This window comes from Anomaloglossus baeobatrachus, chromosome 1 (genome assembly GCF_048569485.1).
Source record: "Anomaloglossus baeobatrachus isolate aAnoBae1 chromosome 1, aAnoBae1.hap1, whole genome shotgun sequence".
In the NCBI taxonomy this organism is placed as follows: domain Eukaryota; kingdom Metazoa; phylum Chordata; class Amphibia; order Anura; family Aromobatidae; genus Anomaloglossus; species Anomaloglossus baeobatrachus.
This window is the reverse complement of record NC_134353.1, coordinates 258,861,227-258,882,293: the sequence shown is the minus strand read 5'-3', so window position 1 is coordinate 258,882,293 and position 21,067 is coordinate 258,861,227. Positions and strand designations below refer to the sequence as shown.

Sequence of the window (21,067 nt, the reverse complement as noted above, 5' to 3'; positions counted from 1 at the left end):
CATTGCTTGATTACTATCACAGGCTGTACCCAGTGACCATACATATTAGCCCCAATTCCTCATTGCATATCCCCCAGTTTTTTTACATTAGTGCCTCTCAATTAGTGACTTTTTGATTTGCGACAAATTGATCAATTGATTTCCAGCTTTTTTAAATTCTCGTTTTGTTGTACACCAGTTTGACGAAAACATTCCCAAAATGGGTTACAGACAATAGTACCTGTGAAAAACACGGTGCAAATTCCCCAGTAAAAAAGCGAAAACCACAAGACAAAAAACAAAAAGGACTTAAATAGAATGATCAATCGGGCCCTCAGCACTTAATGAATGATTCTTCATGCTCTGTGTCCAACCACTATTTTCATTGACATGTTATTGCTTTATCGATTTATCATCTCTTTACTCTAGAATCTATGAAAAAGTAGTGTGCTTCACTATTCATTAATCGGCATCACTTTAATGTAGACAAGCAAACTATGTCCCGTCCATGTTATCAGACACCATTCGTTTTCCATATTATGTCTATGTTTCCTCATCTGATCTCTTAGATCTTCTCCACCTGTTGAATGAATATGAGTTGTGATATTTTCACAGCTTTGATATTTGGAACAATGTTTCAGAATACAATTTTCTGTGTCACCGATCTGGTACTTCCATAGTATATAACTCATGCCTTTCTCTTCTGATTTACTCCACCACAAATTATAATGCTGTCATTAATCACCTGTTAAACAACGAACCATAGAATTGGTGAATTACACATCAAAGGGTCTTTGTTCCACTCCATGTTACACTCGGCTGTACTTTCAATAATTAAATGTCATAATGTAATTATAATTACACATCTTGTATGGTTCCTGGCTCATAAGGGTTACAATAAATCTCAAGTAGTCTGCAGCTTGCCTTAAACTGACACGTCCTGATCTCATGTATAACCATTGTAAGAACAAGGGTCACATTCTGTAATTAACAGTAAACAGCGTGTAATTCACATTGAATCTGCAGTAACTAATAGAATTACCCAGTGTCTTCCAGAGTAGAAGTGTTTTCACGTCTTGACAGACTGATGTTGGTCACGGGCTCCATACATCTCATTCATGAACGGAGTTGACTTGCCAACTTTCTTCAGATTGACCTCTCACCTTGTGCATTGCATACTTTTAGAGCTGAAAGGAAACAATGATTACAAAAACAGCTCCTTGCTAGAAAATGAGGAAAAAGTGTACCATGATTGCTCAAGTTTAATGACTAAGAGCTCAGACTACGGGAATTTCTTAACCTGAGAGTTGTATTACTTACTGGTGAGATATGTCGCTTTATGCCAGACTACATTTAAAACAAAAGAATAAAATGTGCAGAAGGAGAATTGCTGTGATTTAGAACCAGATAGTAGAGAATGGGCTCTGTCTGAGCAGAAGCCGGTGTGAGGCAACGTGTAATAGCAGCAGCTGGCGGTAACCTAAGGAAGTGCAAAGGAAGCAGCAGGTGGCAGTTCTTGTAGCCAAACATTCACAAAGCAGAAAAAAGTACCTAGGAAACTAAGCATATCCAAAATCTTTCACATCTTAGGCTATATACATATATACATTATATGTAGTTATTTCCAGTTTTAAATCTTTTTTGAGATGAAAAAAAGGCAATAAAATAAGCAAGTACAGGACCCATTCATTTGGATGGAAATAGAAATGTCCTAAAATGCCTACTCTTTGCAATCCAGATGCAATTTGTTAGCTAGATCAAAAAAACAAGGCTTGATTTCAAAATTTGTTTTTAAGCCCTTTTTCTTTTTGTCTTGTGATATTCAATTACTTTTTTGCTCAAAATTCTTCAAGTTGGGGCTCAAGACTTATGTATTTTGTTCAAACTCAATGCTCTTTACTTTTGTCTTTAACATTTTTGCAACTTTTCAGCACAAAAAGTTGCATGTATTGCTAAAAGTCACAAAATGGGTGCAAAACAATCAGATTATCAGAAAATCACTTCTGGAGGGAGGGGGGGAGACTGGAGTACATTTATGTAAAAATATTAGGAACTGCTTAAAAAGTCTCAAATGATGAATGAGTCTAAAACATCTGGAAACCCAAAATCTCATTCACAATGACAAATATATAAAAAGGCACAAATTAAAAGAAGGTACAAATTAATAATGGCTGAATGCCATCTAAAACTGGACAAAAAAATGCACTAATGCAATAATGTGAACCATCCAAAAATAGATAGCAAGTAGACCTGTTTTTTAAAAATTGAATTCTATGGGAAATGGATCATATTGGATAATCATCTGTGGTCATCCTAGAACGGATTTTTTTTTTTAATCCCTGCACATGCCCAGAACACAAGAGGCGTTCAGAAACCCCTGTAGTAAAAAAAGATCCATTATAAATGGAACATATTGGGATGGAGAAGAGAAACCAAATTATGTATTAGTTTTTGATTCGCTTGTAATGGATCTTTTTTTTTTTACGAACATATGACAGCTGGACATGTGATAAAGCTTTTAACTGTTTCCGAATGTAAAGGTGGCTTTACACACTGCAACATCGCAAACGACATCGCTGTAACGTCACCGGTTTTGTGACGTTACAGAGACCTCCCCAGCGACATTGCAGTGTGTGAAACACATCAGCGACCTGGCCCCTGCTGTGAAGTTGTGATTGCTACAAATCGTTCAGGACCATTCTTAGGTCCTTTGTTTCCCGCTGTGCAGCATGCATCGCTAGAAAGTTTCAGTGTGTAAAGGGGACTTTACAGCGACTTCCCTTTCAAATAGCTGCTTTGACACGTCCCCAACAACCAGCTAGGTCGTTCTGCAGGTCCAGATCGCTGTTGCGTCGTTGGCCAGGTCTGCCTGTTTGACAGCTCACCAGAGACTTTATAGCGATCCCGGCCAGGTTGGGATCGCTGGTGGGATCGCTAGAAAGTTTCAGTGTGTAAACCCAGCTTTAGACACAAGTCAAATCTGTATACCTCAGAGTTAAAGATCAGGTGGAATACTGTATATTGAGGGTTGGGATTGAGGCATTAGGAGATGATAACCAAGCAATTAATATTAATTAGATCAACTCAATAGGGAAACTCAGTTTCCCATTGTCAATCCTAATTAGCCTTTCTAATTAGCCTTTTTAATTAATAATGTTGTGAGAAAACTGTTTGATAAGCAGCTACCCAAAGAATTTAGTCAGATTGTTACAGACAGTAGGTGACACCCCTTGGTGGCCTTATTCTCCTGGAGATTCAATGGTGTTAATTTCCCTAATGGAGAAGAGATTGTGGCAGCTCTTAATACATGTTGTCATCATATTCACTCTTAGCTCTAGAAGGAACGATCCTTGCTGGTTCTTAATGACAAAATATATTTCTTAAAGGAGTTTTACAAGACATTGATATTGGAGGCTTTTAAAACTCAACAGAATAAAAATGTTGGCTGGTACCATAAGTAGTTTTTTTCCATTGAAACCAATGCAGGTACTGATTCCTTTGCTTTAAATTAGGCATCCAACTTTGCATGTAAAATGTAAGAGGCAATTGGAGTGGAGGCCAAGTGGTTTCATAATGATAATAACATATATATATATATATATATATATATATATATACTGTATATATACTTGACATACTTCAACAACACTGTCTCCATTGGGGCTCATATTCTAAGGTCCCTATCTGTATGTCTTTGGAGTATGGGAGGAAACCAGAGAACTCAGAGGAAACCCACGCAGACATGGGGAAAACATGCAAAATCCTCGCAGATGTTGTCCTTGGTGGGATTTGAACCCAGGATCCCAGCACTGCAAGACTGCAGCCACCATGCCGCCCATGATAGTAAGGAGTTATTTAGTCTCCATATATATTTGTCGACCATTACTGGTCTTTAGGCAAGTTTCACACATATGTGATACATGAACTGTTCTTGGACTGGAACGTGGGGTCTCCAGACCTAAGCTACTGTAGTTGCTTTATAGACAAGAATGGTCCGTGTTTAATAAATCCCTTATACAATCACACCCAAACAATATCACGCAAACAATTGTTATCTACAGTCAAATAAACATGAGATAAATATGCACAATATGAAATCCACTGTAAAATGAGAGAGGGGTATTGATTCTTACCCGAATGTATAAATGAAGAAAACACATGAATAATGGTGTTTATATACCTTCACCAATTCCTATTGGATAACAAAATGCCCTTCATATTCCCTGAACCAGATGATATTTGAGTAGATAGTCCTTTGGACAAATGTTACACAGGAGAGTAGTGCTGTTACCACATGTATGTCTTTCATTCACCGTTAACCACACAGTTGTAACAATTGTTCCTCCTTTTGTTCATAATCCACTGTATATTGTCCTTGTGGTGTATTTGTGTTGTTGTGTTTGGTGCTATGTTATGTTGTGTCTCCAGGGTTTGCCAGGCTACCCCACAATGGCCGCTCTACATAGTAATCAGATCCTCACCGTCAAGGTTTGTGGATGATGTGTCTATGATCAGTCAAGAGTCCAGCAGCATAAACAGTGAGCACACTAATCAATCCAGCAAAGAACAAAAGCCCAAAAAGTGAATTGTCTTTTTAGAATCATTATTCACCAAAGTCACAAATTTGATCCAAACGAATACTGAATTATGGTCTATTGTGTCACCTAATGCTGCCTGGAGCCTCTGACTGTATGGACAGTACTACTGGCACTTGTGGGAATCTGTGCCAACCAAAGCAGCCAACCAAGTATATACCCTATACGTGTCTGAGACATTCCAATTAAGGATATATATTAAAACAGGCACTTTGGATAACGCACGGGTTCCCTGGCATACAAGCTGCCAGTGTGTACTCTGCTGTACATTATATTTCTAACGCTTATGTCTCTATTTCTTTCTACGGGCCTTCTGATGTCTGTCCTTCAACTTTCTCATCTCTGAACTACAACTTTTGACTTCACTTCACTGATCAGATGGTGTTTCCTAAGATCAATCACGGCTTTCTCTCTGCCGATCAGCAGCTCATTAAACGCCGGCTGATTAAGGTAGTGCAAAACGGTTTTAGGAGATTTTGTTTTAATTAAGAGATTTGTCTCTAAATTTACACATTGGAAATTTGTTTTCCCAAAGGTAATATATTTTAATTCTGCATTAAAAGTATGAATGTTGATATGTGAATTATTATTTCAATGTGATTAGATATATTACATTTAGTATTGAGTTGAGAAATACATTTTTGATGGAACCTATCTTATTTAAAACATGGAAACCTGTTTCATGGAAGACGATGCGGTTGAATCTTTGCCTTCTGTTACTTCTGCCATACTTGGCCTATCCTATTGCATTCTTGCACAGTGCATGCCTATAAGCCTAAAGCAAGTATAGGTGGGATTGCAGGTGCTCAGAGAGTATTCCTCTACCTAAACCCTAAGCAGCACATAGTAAGCTGACATATCTGCATTGATCGTGATACTTTCAAAATACATATGTTTAGTATATTACAACTTTAGAAAAGAGTTATTATGGTTAAAGGTGAACTTGGAATCCCCCCTGTCTAAATTCTCTGCTTGCCATGAATAAACTATGCAATATTAAGCAATAGATCTTAGTTAAAAAATAAAGGCAGATTATGATCGCACTGCAAGAACCATCATGTTCTATTATAATTTATTTTATAGTATTTACTTGATTATGCTTCATTCCTAAGGCATTCAGAAAACAGTAGGGAACATGTGCAATGCACATATGTTGAAATCACTAGCAAATCTTCTTTTCGAGATATTCTAACTATCTGTTTTTTATTAAGGGTGATCAAGGACAGGCAGGGCCACCAGGCCCACCAGGACCTCCTGGACCACCAGGTCCCAGGGGTCCCCCAGGTGACACTGGTAAAGACGGACCAAGAGGATTATCTGGAGTTCCAGTAAGTCAATACCTTTCTATAAAATCTGGTACTTAATCTAAAGAGAAAATACAATAAAATGTATTTGTTTTTATGTTGAAATATTTATTTTTATGTCCTGCTTTTATATTCAGGACCACCAAAAGTAATAAAACACGCAATAAATAAAAAATAATCAGTATTTTAGTTTTTACAATTTTCCTTTTTTTTTGTTGTGTCTACTCAGTGCTTTCTAGGAGAAATCAGAAGCAGCCTAAAAAACATCAACAAGCAGATTATTCCCTAGATAATAAATTAAATATATTACTGTAATCCATATTATATATGCACTGAAAAGATGGCAATCTTGTATTAATGAGCCAAATTGTACTAGGTATTCATGCATTAATACAGTAGGCCAATCGCCCATATCCACAAGGCCATTATGTACTTACTATACTTAAATACAATGATGCAAATAATATCTTCCCATCCTATTTGTTGACCTGGATGAGAATGATTTCAAACAACGTGAAAGGAGATCATATTTTTGCACCATGGAGGGTGTTATTGTAAAGGAATTGAAAAAATAATTGATAGAAGCTAAAAAAGATGTATTACAATATTAGATTTTTTATGAGATGGCAAAGTCCTTGTCTATTACATGCAGGGCTCTGCTTATCCTGTGAAGAATGAAGTAAAAATTGTCAGAATTTATATATTTGCTCTTTATAAAAAAAATAGATAAAAAATAACATTTGCTGTAATTTCTTTTTTTAAATATTGTTTAATGTAAATATATAGTATAATATAGTTTATTTATATTCTACATATGTTTTTTTTAATGCGTGAAAATATTAAATTATAAGACTTTACTTCCTGGACTTGAAAGAACCAGGTTTTATGATTTAGCCTATGTAAGCCGTACGACTCCCACATAAACATAAAGGGTCTGACTCATTAAAACATTATTGTACACACCAGTCTTAACAAAGGGGTAGACTAAAGGTCCAGTCACACTAAGCAACTTACCAGCGATCCCAACAACGATAGGGATCGCTGGTAAGTTGCTAGGAGGTTGCTGGTGAGATGTCACACTTTGACGCTCCAGCGATCCCACCAGCAACCTGACCTGGCAGGGATCGCTGGAGCGTCACTACACGAGTTGCTGGTGAGCTCACCAGCAACCAGTGACCAGCCATACGTGCAGAGAGCAGGGAGCAGCGCACACTGTGCGCTGCTCCCTGCTCTCCTAGTACAGCACACATCGGGTTAATTACCCGATGTGTGCTGCAGCTACATGTGCACAGAGCAGGGAGCAGCACACAATGCTTAGCGCTGGCTCTCTGCTCTCCTGGCTACAGCACACATCGGGTTAATTAACCCGATGTGTGCTGCAGCTACACGTGCACAGAGCAGGAGCCGGCACTGACAGTGAGAGCGGCTGAGGCTGGTATCAAAGGTAAATATCGGGTAACCAAGGACAGGGCTTCTTGGTTACCCGATGTTTACATTGGTTACCAGCCTCAGCAGAAGCCGGCTCCTGCTGCCTGCACATTTAGTTGTTGCTGTCTCGCTGTCAGACACAGCGATCTGTGCTTCACAGCGGGACAGCAATAACTAAAAAATGGCCCAGGACATTCAGCAACAACCAACGACCTCACAGCAGGGGCCAGGTTGTTGCTGGATGTCACACACAGCAACATCGCTAGCAACTTCACAAAAGTTGTTCGTTACCAGCGATGTTGCTAGCGATGTTGCTTAGTGTGACGGGGCCTTAAGAGGAGCTTGATTAAGAAGCACGCACAACTTAATGAATTTGGCACATCTTACAAGTGACGTCCACCTCCGTGTTCCTCACCAGACATCTTACTCCAGGCAGAGGCTGGAGTAAGATTTCTTGTGTAAGGTACGCCATGTGTAATTAGGAATTAGACAGGCCTTGCCTTGCCCCATCCCATTCCAACTCTGTCCATTTGGCAGAGCTGACAGTCAATGGTGTAAAAATGTCTGAAGTTGCAAAATTTGTCCACAATAACAAAATTTAAAATTATGGGAAAAGCATAAATGTTAAATAGTTTAATAAATGTCCCAAAGTGGCACTATTTAAACAGGAACACCAAAACAAATATGTACCATGGCATAAATAATCATATTTATGGTTATAAAAAAAATCTAAATTTATTGGATACACAGCGCTTACACCATCAGTGTGTCATCCATGTCACTGCTTTTATCATCAGTGTGTCATCCGTGTGTCTGCTTTTATCATCAGTGTGTCATCCGTGTGTCTGCTTTTATTATTAGTGTGTCATCCGTGTATCTGCTTTTATTATTAGTGTGTCATCCGTGTGTCTACTGTTACCATCAGTATGTCATCCGTGTGTCTGCTTTCATCATCAGTGTGTCATCCGTGTATCTCCTTTTACCATCAGTGTATTATCTGTGTATCTCCTTTTACCATCAGTATGTCATCCGTGTGTCTACTTTCACTATCAGTGTGTCATCCGTGTGTCTACTTTTACTATTAGTGTTGACCATATCTCTGCTTTTACCATCAGTGTGTTGTCCGTGTGTCTTGTCTGCATATACTATCAGTGTGTCATCCATGTCATGTGACTGCTTTTACAATCACTGTGTCATCCGTGTGTCTGCTTTTACCATTTGTGTGACATTTGTGTGTCTGCTTTTACCATCAATGTGTCATCCATGTGACTGCTTTTATAATCAGTGTGTCATCCGTGTGTCTGCTTTCACCATCAGTGTGTCATCTGTGTGTCTGCTTTTACCATCAGTGTGTCATCCGTGTGTGTCTGCTTTTACCATCAGTGTGACATCCGTGTGTTTGCTTTTACCATTAGTGTCATCCATGTGTCTACTTTCACCATCAGTGTGTCATCCTTGTGTCTGTTTTTACCATAAGTGGGTCATCCATGTGTCTGCTTTTACCATCTGTGTGTCATCCGTGTCACTGCTTTTACCATCTGTGTGACATCCGTGTGTCTGCTTTTATCATTAGTGTCATCCATGTGTCTACTTTCACCATCCATGCGTCATTCGTGTGTCTACTTTTACCATCAGTGTGTCATCCGTGTATCTGCTTTTACCATCAGTGTGTCATCCATGTCACTGCTTTTACCATCAGTGTGTCATCCATGTGTCTTGTCTGCATTTACCACAGTGAGTCATCCGTGTGTCTGCTTAAACCATCAGTGTGTCATTCGTGTGTCTGCTTTCACCATCAGTGTGTCATCCATGTGTCTACTTTCACCATTTGTGTGTCATCCATGTGTCTGCTTTCACCATCAGGGTGTCATCCGTGTGTCTGCTTTCACCATTAGTATGTCATCCGTGTGTCTGCTTTCACCATCCATGAGTCATCCGTGTGTCTGCTTTCACCATCCATGAGTCATCCGTGTGTCTGCTTTCACCATCCATGAGTCATCCGTGTGTCTGCTTTCACCATCCATGAGTCATCCGTGTGTCTGCTTTCACCATCCATGAGTCATCCGTGTGTCTGCTTTCACCATCCATGAGTCATCCGTGTGTCTGCTTCACCATCAGTGTGTCATCCGTGTGTCTACTTTCACCTTTTGTGTGTCATCCATGTGTCTATTTTCACCATCCATGTGTCATCCGTGTGTCTGCTTTCACCATTTCTGTGTCACCCGTGTGTCTGCTTTCACCATCTGTGTATCATTTGTGTGTCTGCTTTCACCATCCATGTGTCATCCGTGTGTCTGCTTTCACCATCCATGTGTCATCCGTGTGTCTGCTTTCACCATCCATGTGTCATCCGTGTGTCTGCTTTCACCATCTATGTGTCATCCGTGTGTCTGCTTTCACCATTCATGTGTCATCCATGTGTCTGCTTTCACCATCTGTGTATCATTTGTGTGTCTGCTTTCACCATCCATGTGTCATCCGTGTGTCTGCTTTCACCATCTATGTGTCATCCGTGTGTCTGCTTTCACCATTCATGTGTCATCCGTGTGTCTGCTTTCACCATCTGTGTATCATTTGTGTGTCTGCTTTCACCATCCATGTGTCATCCGTGTGTCTGCTTTCACCATCTATGTGTCATCCGTGTGTCTGCTTTCACCATCTATGTGTCATCCGTGTGTCTGCTTTCACCATCCATGTGTCATCCATGTGTCTGCTTTCACCATCTGTGTATCATTTGTGTGTCTGCTTTCACCATCTATGTGTCATCCGTGTGTCTGCTTTCACCATTCATGTGTCATCCGTGTGTCTGCTTTCACCATCCATGTGTCATCCGTGTGTCTGCTTTTACCATCAGTGTGTTGTCTGTGTGTCTTGTCTTCATTTAGGCTATGTGCGCAATTTGCCATTTTTTTTACTACAAAGATGCAACGTTTTTGGCCTCTAAAAACCCACAAAAACGCAACCGCGGCAAAAATGCATGTGTTTTTACAGCGTTTTGGTGCGTTTTTGGCTGCATTTTGCTGCGTTTTTGATGACTGCGTTTTGCTGCTCAAAAACGCAGCCAAACAAAACTGCACTGTGCGGACAACAAAAATGAAATCTCATAGGCTTTGCTGGGGAAGGAAGTGCATGCAGTTTTGTGGCCAAAAACACACCAGAAAAACACGCAAAAACGCTGCGAAAAACGCACTGTGCGCACATAGCCTTACCCTCAGTATATCATCAGTGTTTTTCCTGGATGGATCAAAAGACATAAATTACAAAGCTTCTATTCTTTTCCGTGTTAATCACATACGGTGCACAGATACATATTGATGCCATCCGTGTGCTGCATGTGTTTTTCTTGGACCCATAGACTTGTATTGGTCCTTGTCATCTGTGCCGCCATGAAACAACAGACATGTCTTCATGTGTTGTGTTTTGAATGGATACATGGTTATGGGGATTGCACAATACATTATAATTACTACAGCTACAACATGTACGGGACACACGGATGTCAGAATGAGGCCTATAGAATGACAGTAGGCCTGCTAAATGGATGTTGGCTGCAGATCGTTGCCAGTTAATGGTAATTTACCAGGTTTTTATAAAATAATACCTCACATGGTCATATTATTGTTTTTGTTCTAACTTCCTTTTAGGGGGAACCAGGAAGCCCAGGGGAACAAGGGTTAATTGTAAGTATAGCTTCTTTATCATATGTTTCTCCTGCATATCGTTTAGTAGTTTGCTTTCACTAATAGTACATAGAGACCGCACTAGGTATAATAGCAGATAAAAGGGTCTGGGTTTCTATAGCACATGCACCAACAAAATTATAAACTCCCTTCGAGGCAAGATAGTCCTCAGGTCACATCATTGTCACATTGGCTGTTTTTGTTTTATTTTTGGTTGCGAGTTAAGGCCGCTTTACACACTGCGACATCGCTAGCGATCTCACCCGCCCCCGTTGATTGGGCAAATTTAAGCCCATGGCGAACAATATCGGCAGTGCACGTCACACAAACTTACGTTCCTAACGACGTCGCTGTGGCCGGCGAACAACCTCTTTTCTAAGGGGGCGGTTTGTGCGGCGTCACAGCGACGTCACACGGCTGGCGTCCAATAGAAGCGGAGGGGCGGAGAGAAGCCGCATAAACGTCACTCCCATCTCGTTGCCGGAGGACACAGGTACGTTGTTGTTCGTCGTTCCTGGGGTGTCACACGTAGCGATGCGTGCTGCCTCAGGAACGACGAACAACCTGCATCCAGAACGAGCAACGATATTTGGAAAATCAACGACGTGTCAACAATCAACGATTTGGTGAGTATTTGGGATCGTTAGCGGTCACTCGTACGTGTCACACACAACGACGTCGCTAACGAGGCCGGATGTGCGTCACGAATTCCGTGACCCCAACGATATCTCATTAGAGATGTCATTGCGTGTAAAGCAGCCTTTAGGTTTAACTTGACTATATATAGAGACCTTTAAACTAGAAAGTGAGACAATCATTAAAGTTTATCAAGACTATTCTTATTTCGATTAGAGGTGTATCAGTAGAACTATCCAATATATCATTTTAGGGCATCTTCAGTTATTTATAAGGTATAACAGTGATGTCCTGAGTTTTTGTACTGATGCCATATTGGTTTGACACCATAGTAATATATTTACAGCAGTACGTTCCAGGGAAATGGACCAGTGCTGAGGTGTTAAGCCTCATAAAGCTCCGCACGTTCAATATGCTTACACAAAACCAAAACACTTTTTTTTCTTTTACTTCTACCAACTGTCTATTATTTTAACGGCCTTATTTATTTTGTGCTCCACTTGTTTTTATAACTGCACAGCATTTAACTTCTATCCCTTGGCAAGAGATTAGAGTTTCCAGGTTTTAATTGATAATGTGTTTTCCTTACAATTCAGGTTAATATTGGCCAACCTCGACTTCCTCAGTGGAAAGGCTTAAAGCTGCTATATCTCGATATAATATACCTTTTTATTAATATTTAGAATATCTGCCACTTATACTACATGGGTTTCTATGTATGTTCATTTGCAGCAATTTCCTTAATTTTTTGAGTTGGTAGACCAAAGCACCTTAGTTTGACAGCAAAAATATTTTACTAGATGATGTGGTATTTGAGAATGTTGGCCGGTCATCAGCAAAGCTGTGTCTACCCATATATCTTTAGGTGATTAGTCCACAAGTTGCTAATACAGTGGAACCTTGGATTGCGAGTAACCCAGTTTGCGAGCATTTTGCAAGACGAGCCAAGCTTTTTACACATTTGTAATTTGGTCTACGAGCAATAATTCAAAATACGAGCAAATACCCACCGCGCACACTTCCTGTTCCTTACTTTCACCGCACTCTCACCCGCTCTTGCTGCTTCTTGCGGCCCGCAGGCATTTGGACCCGGTAACGATCACAGGTGGTGTAGGGGTTGCTGCCGTCTTTGCTTTATTTCAGTTTAACGTCTTGCCAGCGCAAAGGCATCTGTTGGCCAAACAGAAGCAAGCAGCTAATGCTTCAGCCCCTGCATCATTCGCAATCGTTACCATGTCCACATGCCTGCGTAAGAAGCAGGGAAGAAGACGCTGAGGGAACGGAGGACAGGTGAGAATAATGTTTTTGTTTTTTGTGTGTGTGTCTGTGTGTGTGTGAAGAATGGCACAATAGGGGACCAGGATGAGACATTGCTAGAGGTGTGTGTGTGTGTGTGTGTGTGTGTGTGTGTGTGTCTGTATGTGAAGAATGGCACAATAAGGGACCAGGATGGGACATTACTAGAAGAAGAGGACCTGCATGTGCACATTGGTAAAAGGGAACAAGTATGGGCACATTACTACAGGATAAGGACAAGGAGGGTTATAAAAATACAGTAAATATTGTTGGGTTTGTGGAATAATTTGTCTTTATTTTAATTATTTCCTATGGGAAAATTTGCTTTGATATAACAGTAACTTGGATTACGAGCACACTCACAGAACAAATTATGCTCGTAATCCAACGTTTCACTGTATTATTCTCTTATATTATGAATAAATTTAAAGAAACCATTGTACATACAAACAAGCACTAGCACTGATATTGACAAGTGGTCCGAGAATAATTTAGAGTCATTTTGGGTACTTATAAAATGGGCATTAGAGTTATTTTAAAGATTTTTGCAAAAAATGTATGAGAAAATAGGCACCACCAAGAAAATATAAGCACATATGATTTAGATCCTGTTAGGGAAAATAGATTAGGAGTAACTACAATGATGCGAAAAATAAATCAAATAATGTTGCTTCCATGTTAGCCACTCAAACACTTTAGAGAATACATTTGGCTAATGACACATGAACTAATCATTATCTAGAAAGACACTGCTGGCTTATACCAGGTTTCCCCAAACGTAAGCACTGCCCCAAAAATAAGCCCTAGTTGAAGATCATCATACTAATAGTATCCTGAAATACTGGGCAGTCACTTCAGGATATGTACCGTAGTTTTCGGACTATAAGACACACTTTTTTCCCCCCAAATGTTGGGGGAAAGTGGGGGGGTGCGTCTTATAGTCGGAATATAGGGCATGGCTGCGGGGAATGAGGGTGCTGTGGTGGCGCGGGTCATTGGCGGCATGAGCAGGCTGTAGCAGCGCGTGCCGTGACCACGTGGGCCCGCTCATTTCATATGCACGCCCATCCACCCGCCCATTATCTCAGCGCTGAAGCAGGCGCTGACAAGTGGGGGGTGCACGCATAGTAAAGAGCCAGCCCGCATGATCACCCCTGGCAACTACAGCCTGGAGTGATCATGTGCGGCTATATTCACTGCCCCCTCCGCACATCATCAGCGTGGGGGGCAGTGAATAAGTATACTCACCAGTTACCGTTCCCCTGCAGCATCGCGATGTCCTCCTGTCTTCCGGCCAGCTGATCTGTGTAGAGAGCGGTGAGCACAGCGATGACGTCATGTACGCACTGCTAGTCTCCACACACATCAGCGGGCCAGCACACAGCAGGACATCGCAATAATGCAGGGGAACGGCTCCACACTGGTCAGCGGCATGGCTGGCAACACAGAGAGGAAGATCATCGATGCTGCAGGGAGTGAGGAAAGGTAGTTTATTTTCTTTCTGTGCCACAGGATGCAGGTCATATAACAGGATGGGAGTATATAGCAGGAAGAGGGCATATACCAGGATGGGGGTATTTTATGAGCAGGATGGGGGTATATGAGCAGGATGGGGGTATATTATGAGCAGGATGGGGGTATATAATAATAATAATATTTATTCATTTATATAGCACTGTTAATTCTACAGCACTTTACATACATTGACAACACTGTCCCCATTGGGGCTCACAATCTAAATTCCCTATCAGTATGTTTTTGGAGTGTGGCAGGAAACCGGAGAACATGGAGGAAACCCACGCAAACTTGTTGAGAACATACAAACTCCTTTCAGATCTTGTTCTTGGTGGGAATTGAACCCAGGACCCCAGCAAGGCTGCAGTGCTAAACACTGAGCCACCGTGCCATATATAGCAGGATGGGGGTATATTATGAGCAGGATGGGGGTATATAGCAGGATGGGGGTATATTATGAGCAGGATGGGGGTATAAAGCAGGATGGGGGTATATAGCAGGATGGGGGTATTTATCAGGATGAGGGACACATATACAAGGATGGGGATCATATACAAGGCAGGAGGATCATTACCAGGATGGGGTACCTTAGGAGAGAATTTGGGGACATTACCCCCATAACAGTGTCAGCAGCAGATCCTCGCCCCATAACAGTGTGTCATGACCACATTTTTTGCTTAAAATTTTATTTTCCTATTTTCCTCCTCTAAAACCAGGCTGCGTCTTATAGTCCGAAAAATAAAGGTATCTTTGTACGTTGCCCCATTTTTTGCTGTAAGCCCTGGACGTTTATAGTCACATGACAAATAGTTAATGGAATGAATATTCACACTTCTTAACACAAATTCCAGTCATTGATGCCGGCCGAGGGGTGGGTGGGGGAAACTGGTGAATATTCATTTTTTTCATATACACAAGTTCCAATCACTGACTTTTCTTTTTTCTTTTGCTATTGATATTTTTACTTTGCATTTATTTCACATACTCTACCCACTATAGGGTCTTAACAAACTTATGGGAGGCTTTTTAACATATTGATACCTTATATTCATTACTGATTTTCCCTGTAACTGACACTGGTATATTAGCCCCAGTTACAGGGGAATTTCAGCCTCCTGCCTGTATAAGAGAGCTGACATGGTATCCTGGGACATAGCAGGTTCTTCTCCTTTTCTACATTCCACTATCACAGGACTACTAGATCCGAATGAAGAATCACTGTTGGTGCTTTCTAATCTGTATACACAACCGCTGGTTCAACGTGGTATATAAAGGTATGGGGGCATTAAACATGGTAATAAACTAAACTTTTATGATAGCCAGCTTCCTTTTTCCACAGCTGCACAATCTTTTGCAAGTTGCTCACTCTGCAATGACATTCTAGAACATCAGAGTAAACAAAGTAAAGAATGGTCTGCTCAGATGATTATAGATTAGTCAAGAGATATATTTCAGAGATTGGAAAGAAAGAAAGGCACAAATAGAGTTTCACCCTAGTAAATCAAATTTTACACCACACAAGGAGGTGGAGAAGTTGTGAAAAGTCACAACCACTGTAGAAGCATAAAGGTGGCTTTACACACTGCAACATCACAAACGACATCGCTGTAACGTCACCGGTTTTGTGACGTTACAGCGACCTCCCCAGCGACATTGCAGTGTGTGAAACACATCAGCGACCTGGCCCCTGCTGTGAAGTTGTGATCGCTACAAATCGTTCAGGACCATTCTTAAGGTGGCTTTACACACTGCAACATCACAAACGACATCGCTGTAACGTCACCTGTTTTGTGACGTTACAGCGACCTCCCCAGCGACATTGCAGTGTGTGAAACACATCAGCGACCTGGCCCCTGCTGTGAAGTTGTGATCGCTACAAATCATTCAGGACCATTCTTAGGTCCTTTGTTTCCCGCTGTGCAGCATGCATTGCTAGAAAGTTTCAGTGTGTAAAGGGGACTTTACAGCGACTTCCCTTTCAAAAAGCTGCTTTACAACGTCCCCAACAACCAGCTAGGTCGCTCTGCAGGTCCGGATCGCTGTTGCGTCGTTGGCCAGGTTTGCCTGTTTGACAGCTCACCAGAGACTTTGTAGCGATCCCGGCCAGGTTGGGATCGCTGGTGGGATCGCTAGAAAGTTTCAGTGTGTAAACCCAGCTTTACAGATGGGCACATAGAGATATCAATAGTTGCTGCAAGAAAAATGGGTAAAAACTGAGCTGCTGTGAGGCACAGCTCCTTCATCAGGAGAAAAATAAATCATGTACATCTTTTTTTCTCCTGATGAAGGGGCTGTGTTTCTGAAACGCGTAGACTGAAAGATCACATACTGCAAATACTTCAGTTTCTTTCTTCACAGCAGCACAGTTTTTAACCCTTTCCCTTTCGGCAACTGGTCAAGAAATAGTTATTTTTAGCTCTGCTTGATGTGTATGGATGTTAACAATTAATTGAGAGTGAGTGATTTAGTGAAGGAGACACTGGTAGGAGAAGATGAATCTCATAAGGGGAGAAAGAGTAATTTCCCTTTAATAAAAAATACTCTTTTTAATCTAGGGTTATACTGTTTAATTGTGGGAAAAGCTGAAACAATACTTTAAAGAGGTAGTTCATTTTAAAAGTTCATTGTACCATAGGATTGTGGAGGTTTAAAATTATGAACAAAGTTGTTACTCAACTTCCAAAAGTCCAAGTGCTGCCTCTCCGTCGCTGTTCTCGTGTTTGTCGATCTCCTGCAATGGCAATTTCACATCTAAAGTGCTCATCACTGCTGCAGCCAATAACTGGACTCAGAGCCTCTGCCGATCAGACACTAAACCCAATAACCTCAGTTTGTTCTTCAACAAAAAGTTCAAAGATAAATTATAGGATTTATTCAAAACTTTGAAATGATTTTTTCACATTTCATGGCCCTATAAATTACAAGCTGATCGATGAAGTCTGAGTGCTGAAACCCCATCCATCTACTACTAATTATTAAGGCTATGAAATGTGTAAAAGAAAAACATTTCAAAGGTTTAGTTACTCTTTTAAAGAAGTTTATTTACTCTGTATTACCGTTTGTAAGCACAAAATAAAAATCACGAGGACTCAATATATCATATAAAAGTACTGAAGATTAGTGTTAATGCATTAGTGCCCATCCCTGCCATTTAATACCATAGAACTCTATCATATGAATGTGATACCATTACAGTCACTTGTAAACACATGTTGCTGCAGTTTATATCAGATCCAGCTACATTTTGGCAATGTGTAGTTCATTCGAAAACCTGCCAAAACTGAGTACCATCTGCTGCCATCTTTAATCCTGTATTATCACCTGATACCTTATTCTTACCATGCATGTGCTGTGTATAGAATATCCCTGGGTAGTAATACTTACCAGTGGGAAAGTTCCTGATCGCTTCCAAGCATGTCATCAGAGTGCAGTGGACAGATGAAGGAACCTCCTTGGAATTCTTAGAAATGAATGGATGCGTTCACATGTTTCATTCCGTGCCAGCAAGCCCAGCCCTGAACCACATGAAGTTGCTTCTGATGTTCTTCCAGGGAATAAAGAAGACTAGGGAACCTTTCTATGATCTGTACCACAGTGATGCCCCAACCTTACAAAATTCCAGTTATTTAGATGAATTATGTTATGTTGACATGTGGCGGTTGTCTCCACCAGAAGTGGTTTTCCGCTACAGCCTTAGTATTCTTTTGTGGATCATTAGTAAAAACAATCTCTTGTTTGATGACATTGCATGTTTGTGTTCTTATTACACCTCAGTTTACATTGACCTGAAAATATCATGTTCCTGTAAATTGCAGTGTTTACCAGAGAAGACAGAAGCTGGATTGTCCTTGGTTAAAGTGTGAAAATGCACCTATGAGCGTTAGTTTATAATTCTACTTGAACATCGTTTACTTAAATAACCCGGCTTCATGCTTCATGCTAAAAGACTCTCAAAAGTGGATTGTGAGAAGGCAATGTCATAAATTACATTTTGGAAATATCATTTCAAAAACATTCTTGTCCTTAAGTTTATTTCAACGATAATTCATTTGGTTTGTATCTCTTAAATGGATTGTCCGATTTAAAATACATTTTTTAAAAAATTACAATATTATAAAATAATAAAAGAAAGAATACTCATCAGTTTTCTCTAGTGTAAGCTACTCATGAAGATGTGGATGTTATAACGCTAGCATCCCTGCACTATCCCTCTTCCCCCACCAGGCAGGAACGTTGATGCACTCACCTCTGTGCAGCTCAACCTTTCCCGGTATCTTCTGCCATGTCTTTAGGCTCCCAAGTCCTGCTCCCACCACTTAGGTCTCCTGGGAGTGGGTTTAGAGTGTATGCACCCCCCACCTTTTAGAGGGGCAGCATGCATTATGCAGAAGTGCCTCCAGCCTATGGTTGAGAGGCACTAGGTACTTAAGGCATCATCTCCCTTAGGAAGATGCCGGAGCAACATTGTTCCTAGTCTGTTCTGCACCTACTAGCTCATTGTCGGGTTCCTGTATCTGTATCCCGCCTGTATCAATATTTGTCCTGTCTGCCTGAACCTACTCAGTCTGAACTAGAACCTGTCCTGCCTGCTTGAACCTATGCAGTCTAAGCCAGAACCTGTCCATTACTATAATCCAATTCTGCCTGACTTGCTGTGACCTAATACGCTCCTGAACCTGCCCTGCCTGAGCCTGTTGTCTAGCCTGAATTAGCCCTCCCGTCCATACCAGTACCAGTGTCCACCCTGCCTGTGATGTTTATACACTCCTGCCCGTTACCTTGAGCCCGTACCTGTGTCCCTGACCCCTGGGGTAAGCTACTGAAGTACCGGAGACTGACTTAGAGTAGTATCTGGAGGCTACCTTCCAGCACAAGCCTAACCTCACCATGAGATGCACTAGTGAATATGAGGTAGTCGCTTAGTCATGCCCCTCCAAGGTAAGCCTGATCCCTGGGCGCAAGTTGGTCCACACCCATTTTTGTGACAGAAGCGATATTGTCTTGATCTATGGACACCTAATCACTGTGATATGTGATTATCAGCAGCAGTCATGTGACTGGAATGGAACATTGTCTGCGGCACAGGTGATGATGTCCTGCTACACTCACCTGACTGGACTGGTCACTGTAGCACCTGGTGTGATAGTGTGGTTTTACAGTTCAATCCTATTAACTTTACTTGTGATGGAGTTGCAATTCCAGACACATCCCATCTATAGGTGTGGTGCAGAAAAAGGTCTTTTTATATATATATATATATATATATATATATATACATTCCACCTGCTGATTGACCTACTTGCACTGCTGTTTTGCATTCAAATTGTGGCTCAATTTGGTGCCATTGTTGCATTTAAACCCCCCTCATTGTTGAATGAAATATTTGCAAAACGTGGACCAACCTTTAGGAGAGGAACATTTAATAACTCGTGAACTTATCCAAAAATATCTGCCAACTACTTATATACAAAATTACATTTTTGAAGGTTTGGAGACTTAAGGCCGCTTTACACGTATCAATTTATCGTGCGTTCGCATGTGCGATCGCACCCGCCCCCATTGTTTGTGCGTTACGGGCAATTTGTTGCCCGTGTCACACAAAGTCAGTTAACCACGTCACACGTACTTACCTCCCGAACTACCTCGCTGTGGGCGGCGAACATCCAGTTCCTGAAGGGGGAGGGACGTTCGGCGTCACAGCGACATCACACAGCGGCCAGCCAATAGAAGCGGAGGGGCGGAGATAAGTGGGACGTAAACATCCCGCCCACCTCCTTTCTTCCGTATTGCTGGCAGGACGCAGGTAAGCTGCAGTTCGTCGTTCCCGAGGAGTCACGGAGCGATGTGTGCTGCCTCGGGAACGACGAACAACCGGCGCACAGAAGGACGTTCGATTTTTTGAAAATGAACAACGTGTCAACGAGCAACGATAAGGTGAGTATTTTTGCTCGTTCACAGTCGCTCATTTGTGTTACACACTACGATATGTCAAACAATGCCGGATATGCGTCACTAACGACGTGACATATCGTTAGATATATCGTAGCATGTAAAGCGGCCTTTAGGGAAGATCCTTTTGCCTCAGTTTGGCCTCCTTTTTATTTGTTTGGCTCGGAAAGATACAGTACTGACGCAGGGTGACCGGCCACAACTCAGGATGCACAGCTAAAGATCGCAAAGCCTTAAATGCACAAAAGTCTTTACAGTAGATATAGAGTAAAACTGTATAATATAATACTGCATGCATAGTACAAGCTGATATACAATTATTTGGAGAAACTGTTAGTTTTTGTGGATGCATTAACTGTATTTGTATTGTATTGTTTATTTTATGGAAAGTAATAGAATATAACATTGCATTTGATGTAGATTTTTATTTTGTCAGTTTATAAGAAATCATAAAACAACATAGTAATATTTCTTTTTCAGGGTCCAATGGGGCCTCCTGGACAAAAGGTAAGGAACAACTGCTGCAGAAGTCATTATTTTTTCCTCACCAAACTAGGCCCGGGGCAGGCTGTTCAGGAATGGCTACCGTAGACCACAATCAGGCTGTTAGTTTAGTCTATAAAGTGCATTTTCTAAAAATGGTGCTGTTTAATGTGAGACTTAAGATTTCTAATTTCCTCCATCA

General features: G+C 41.1%; 1 protein-coding gene across 1 annotated transcript in view; it reads left to right on the top strand.

The window, feature by feature from the left end:
• Nucleotides 1–21,067, top strand: part of LOC142311129 (uncharacterized) — a 237,355-nt gene that overhangs the window by 29,410 nt on the left and 186,878 nt on the right. The window contains exons 4-7 of the mRNA XM_075349272.1: nt 4,953–5,024; nt 5,786–5,902; nt 10,951–10,986; nt 20,863–20,889. Coding sequence (XP_075205387.1) covers nt 4,953–5,024; nt 5,786–5,902; nt 10,951–10,986; nt 20,863–20,889 — 252 coding nt within the window. The remainder of the gene's footprint in view (nt 1–4,952; nt 5,025–5,785; nt 5,903–10,950; nt 10,987–20,862; nt 20,890–21,067) is intronic.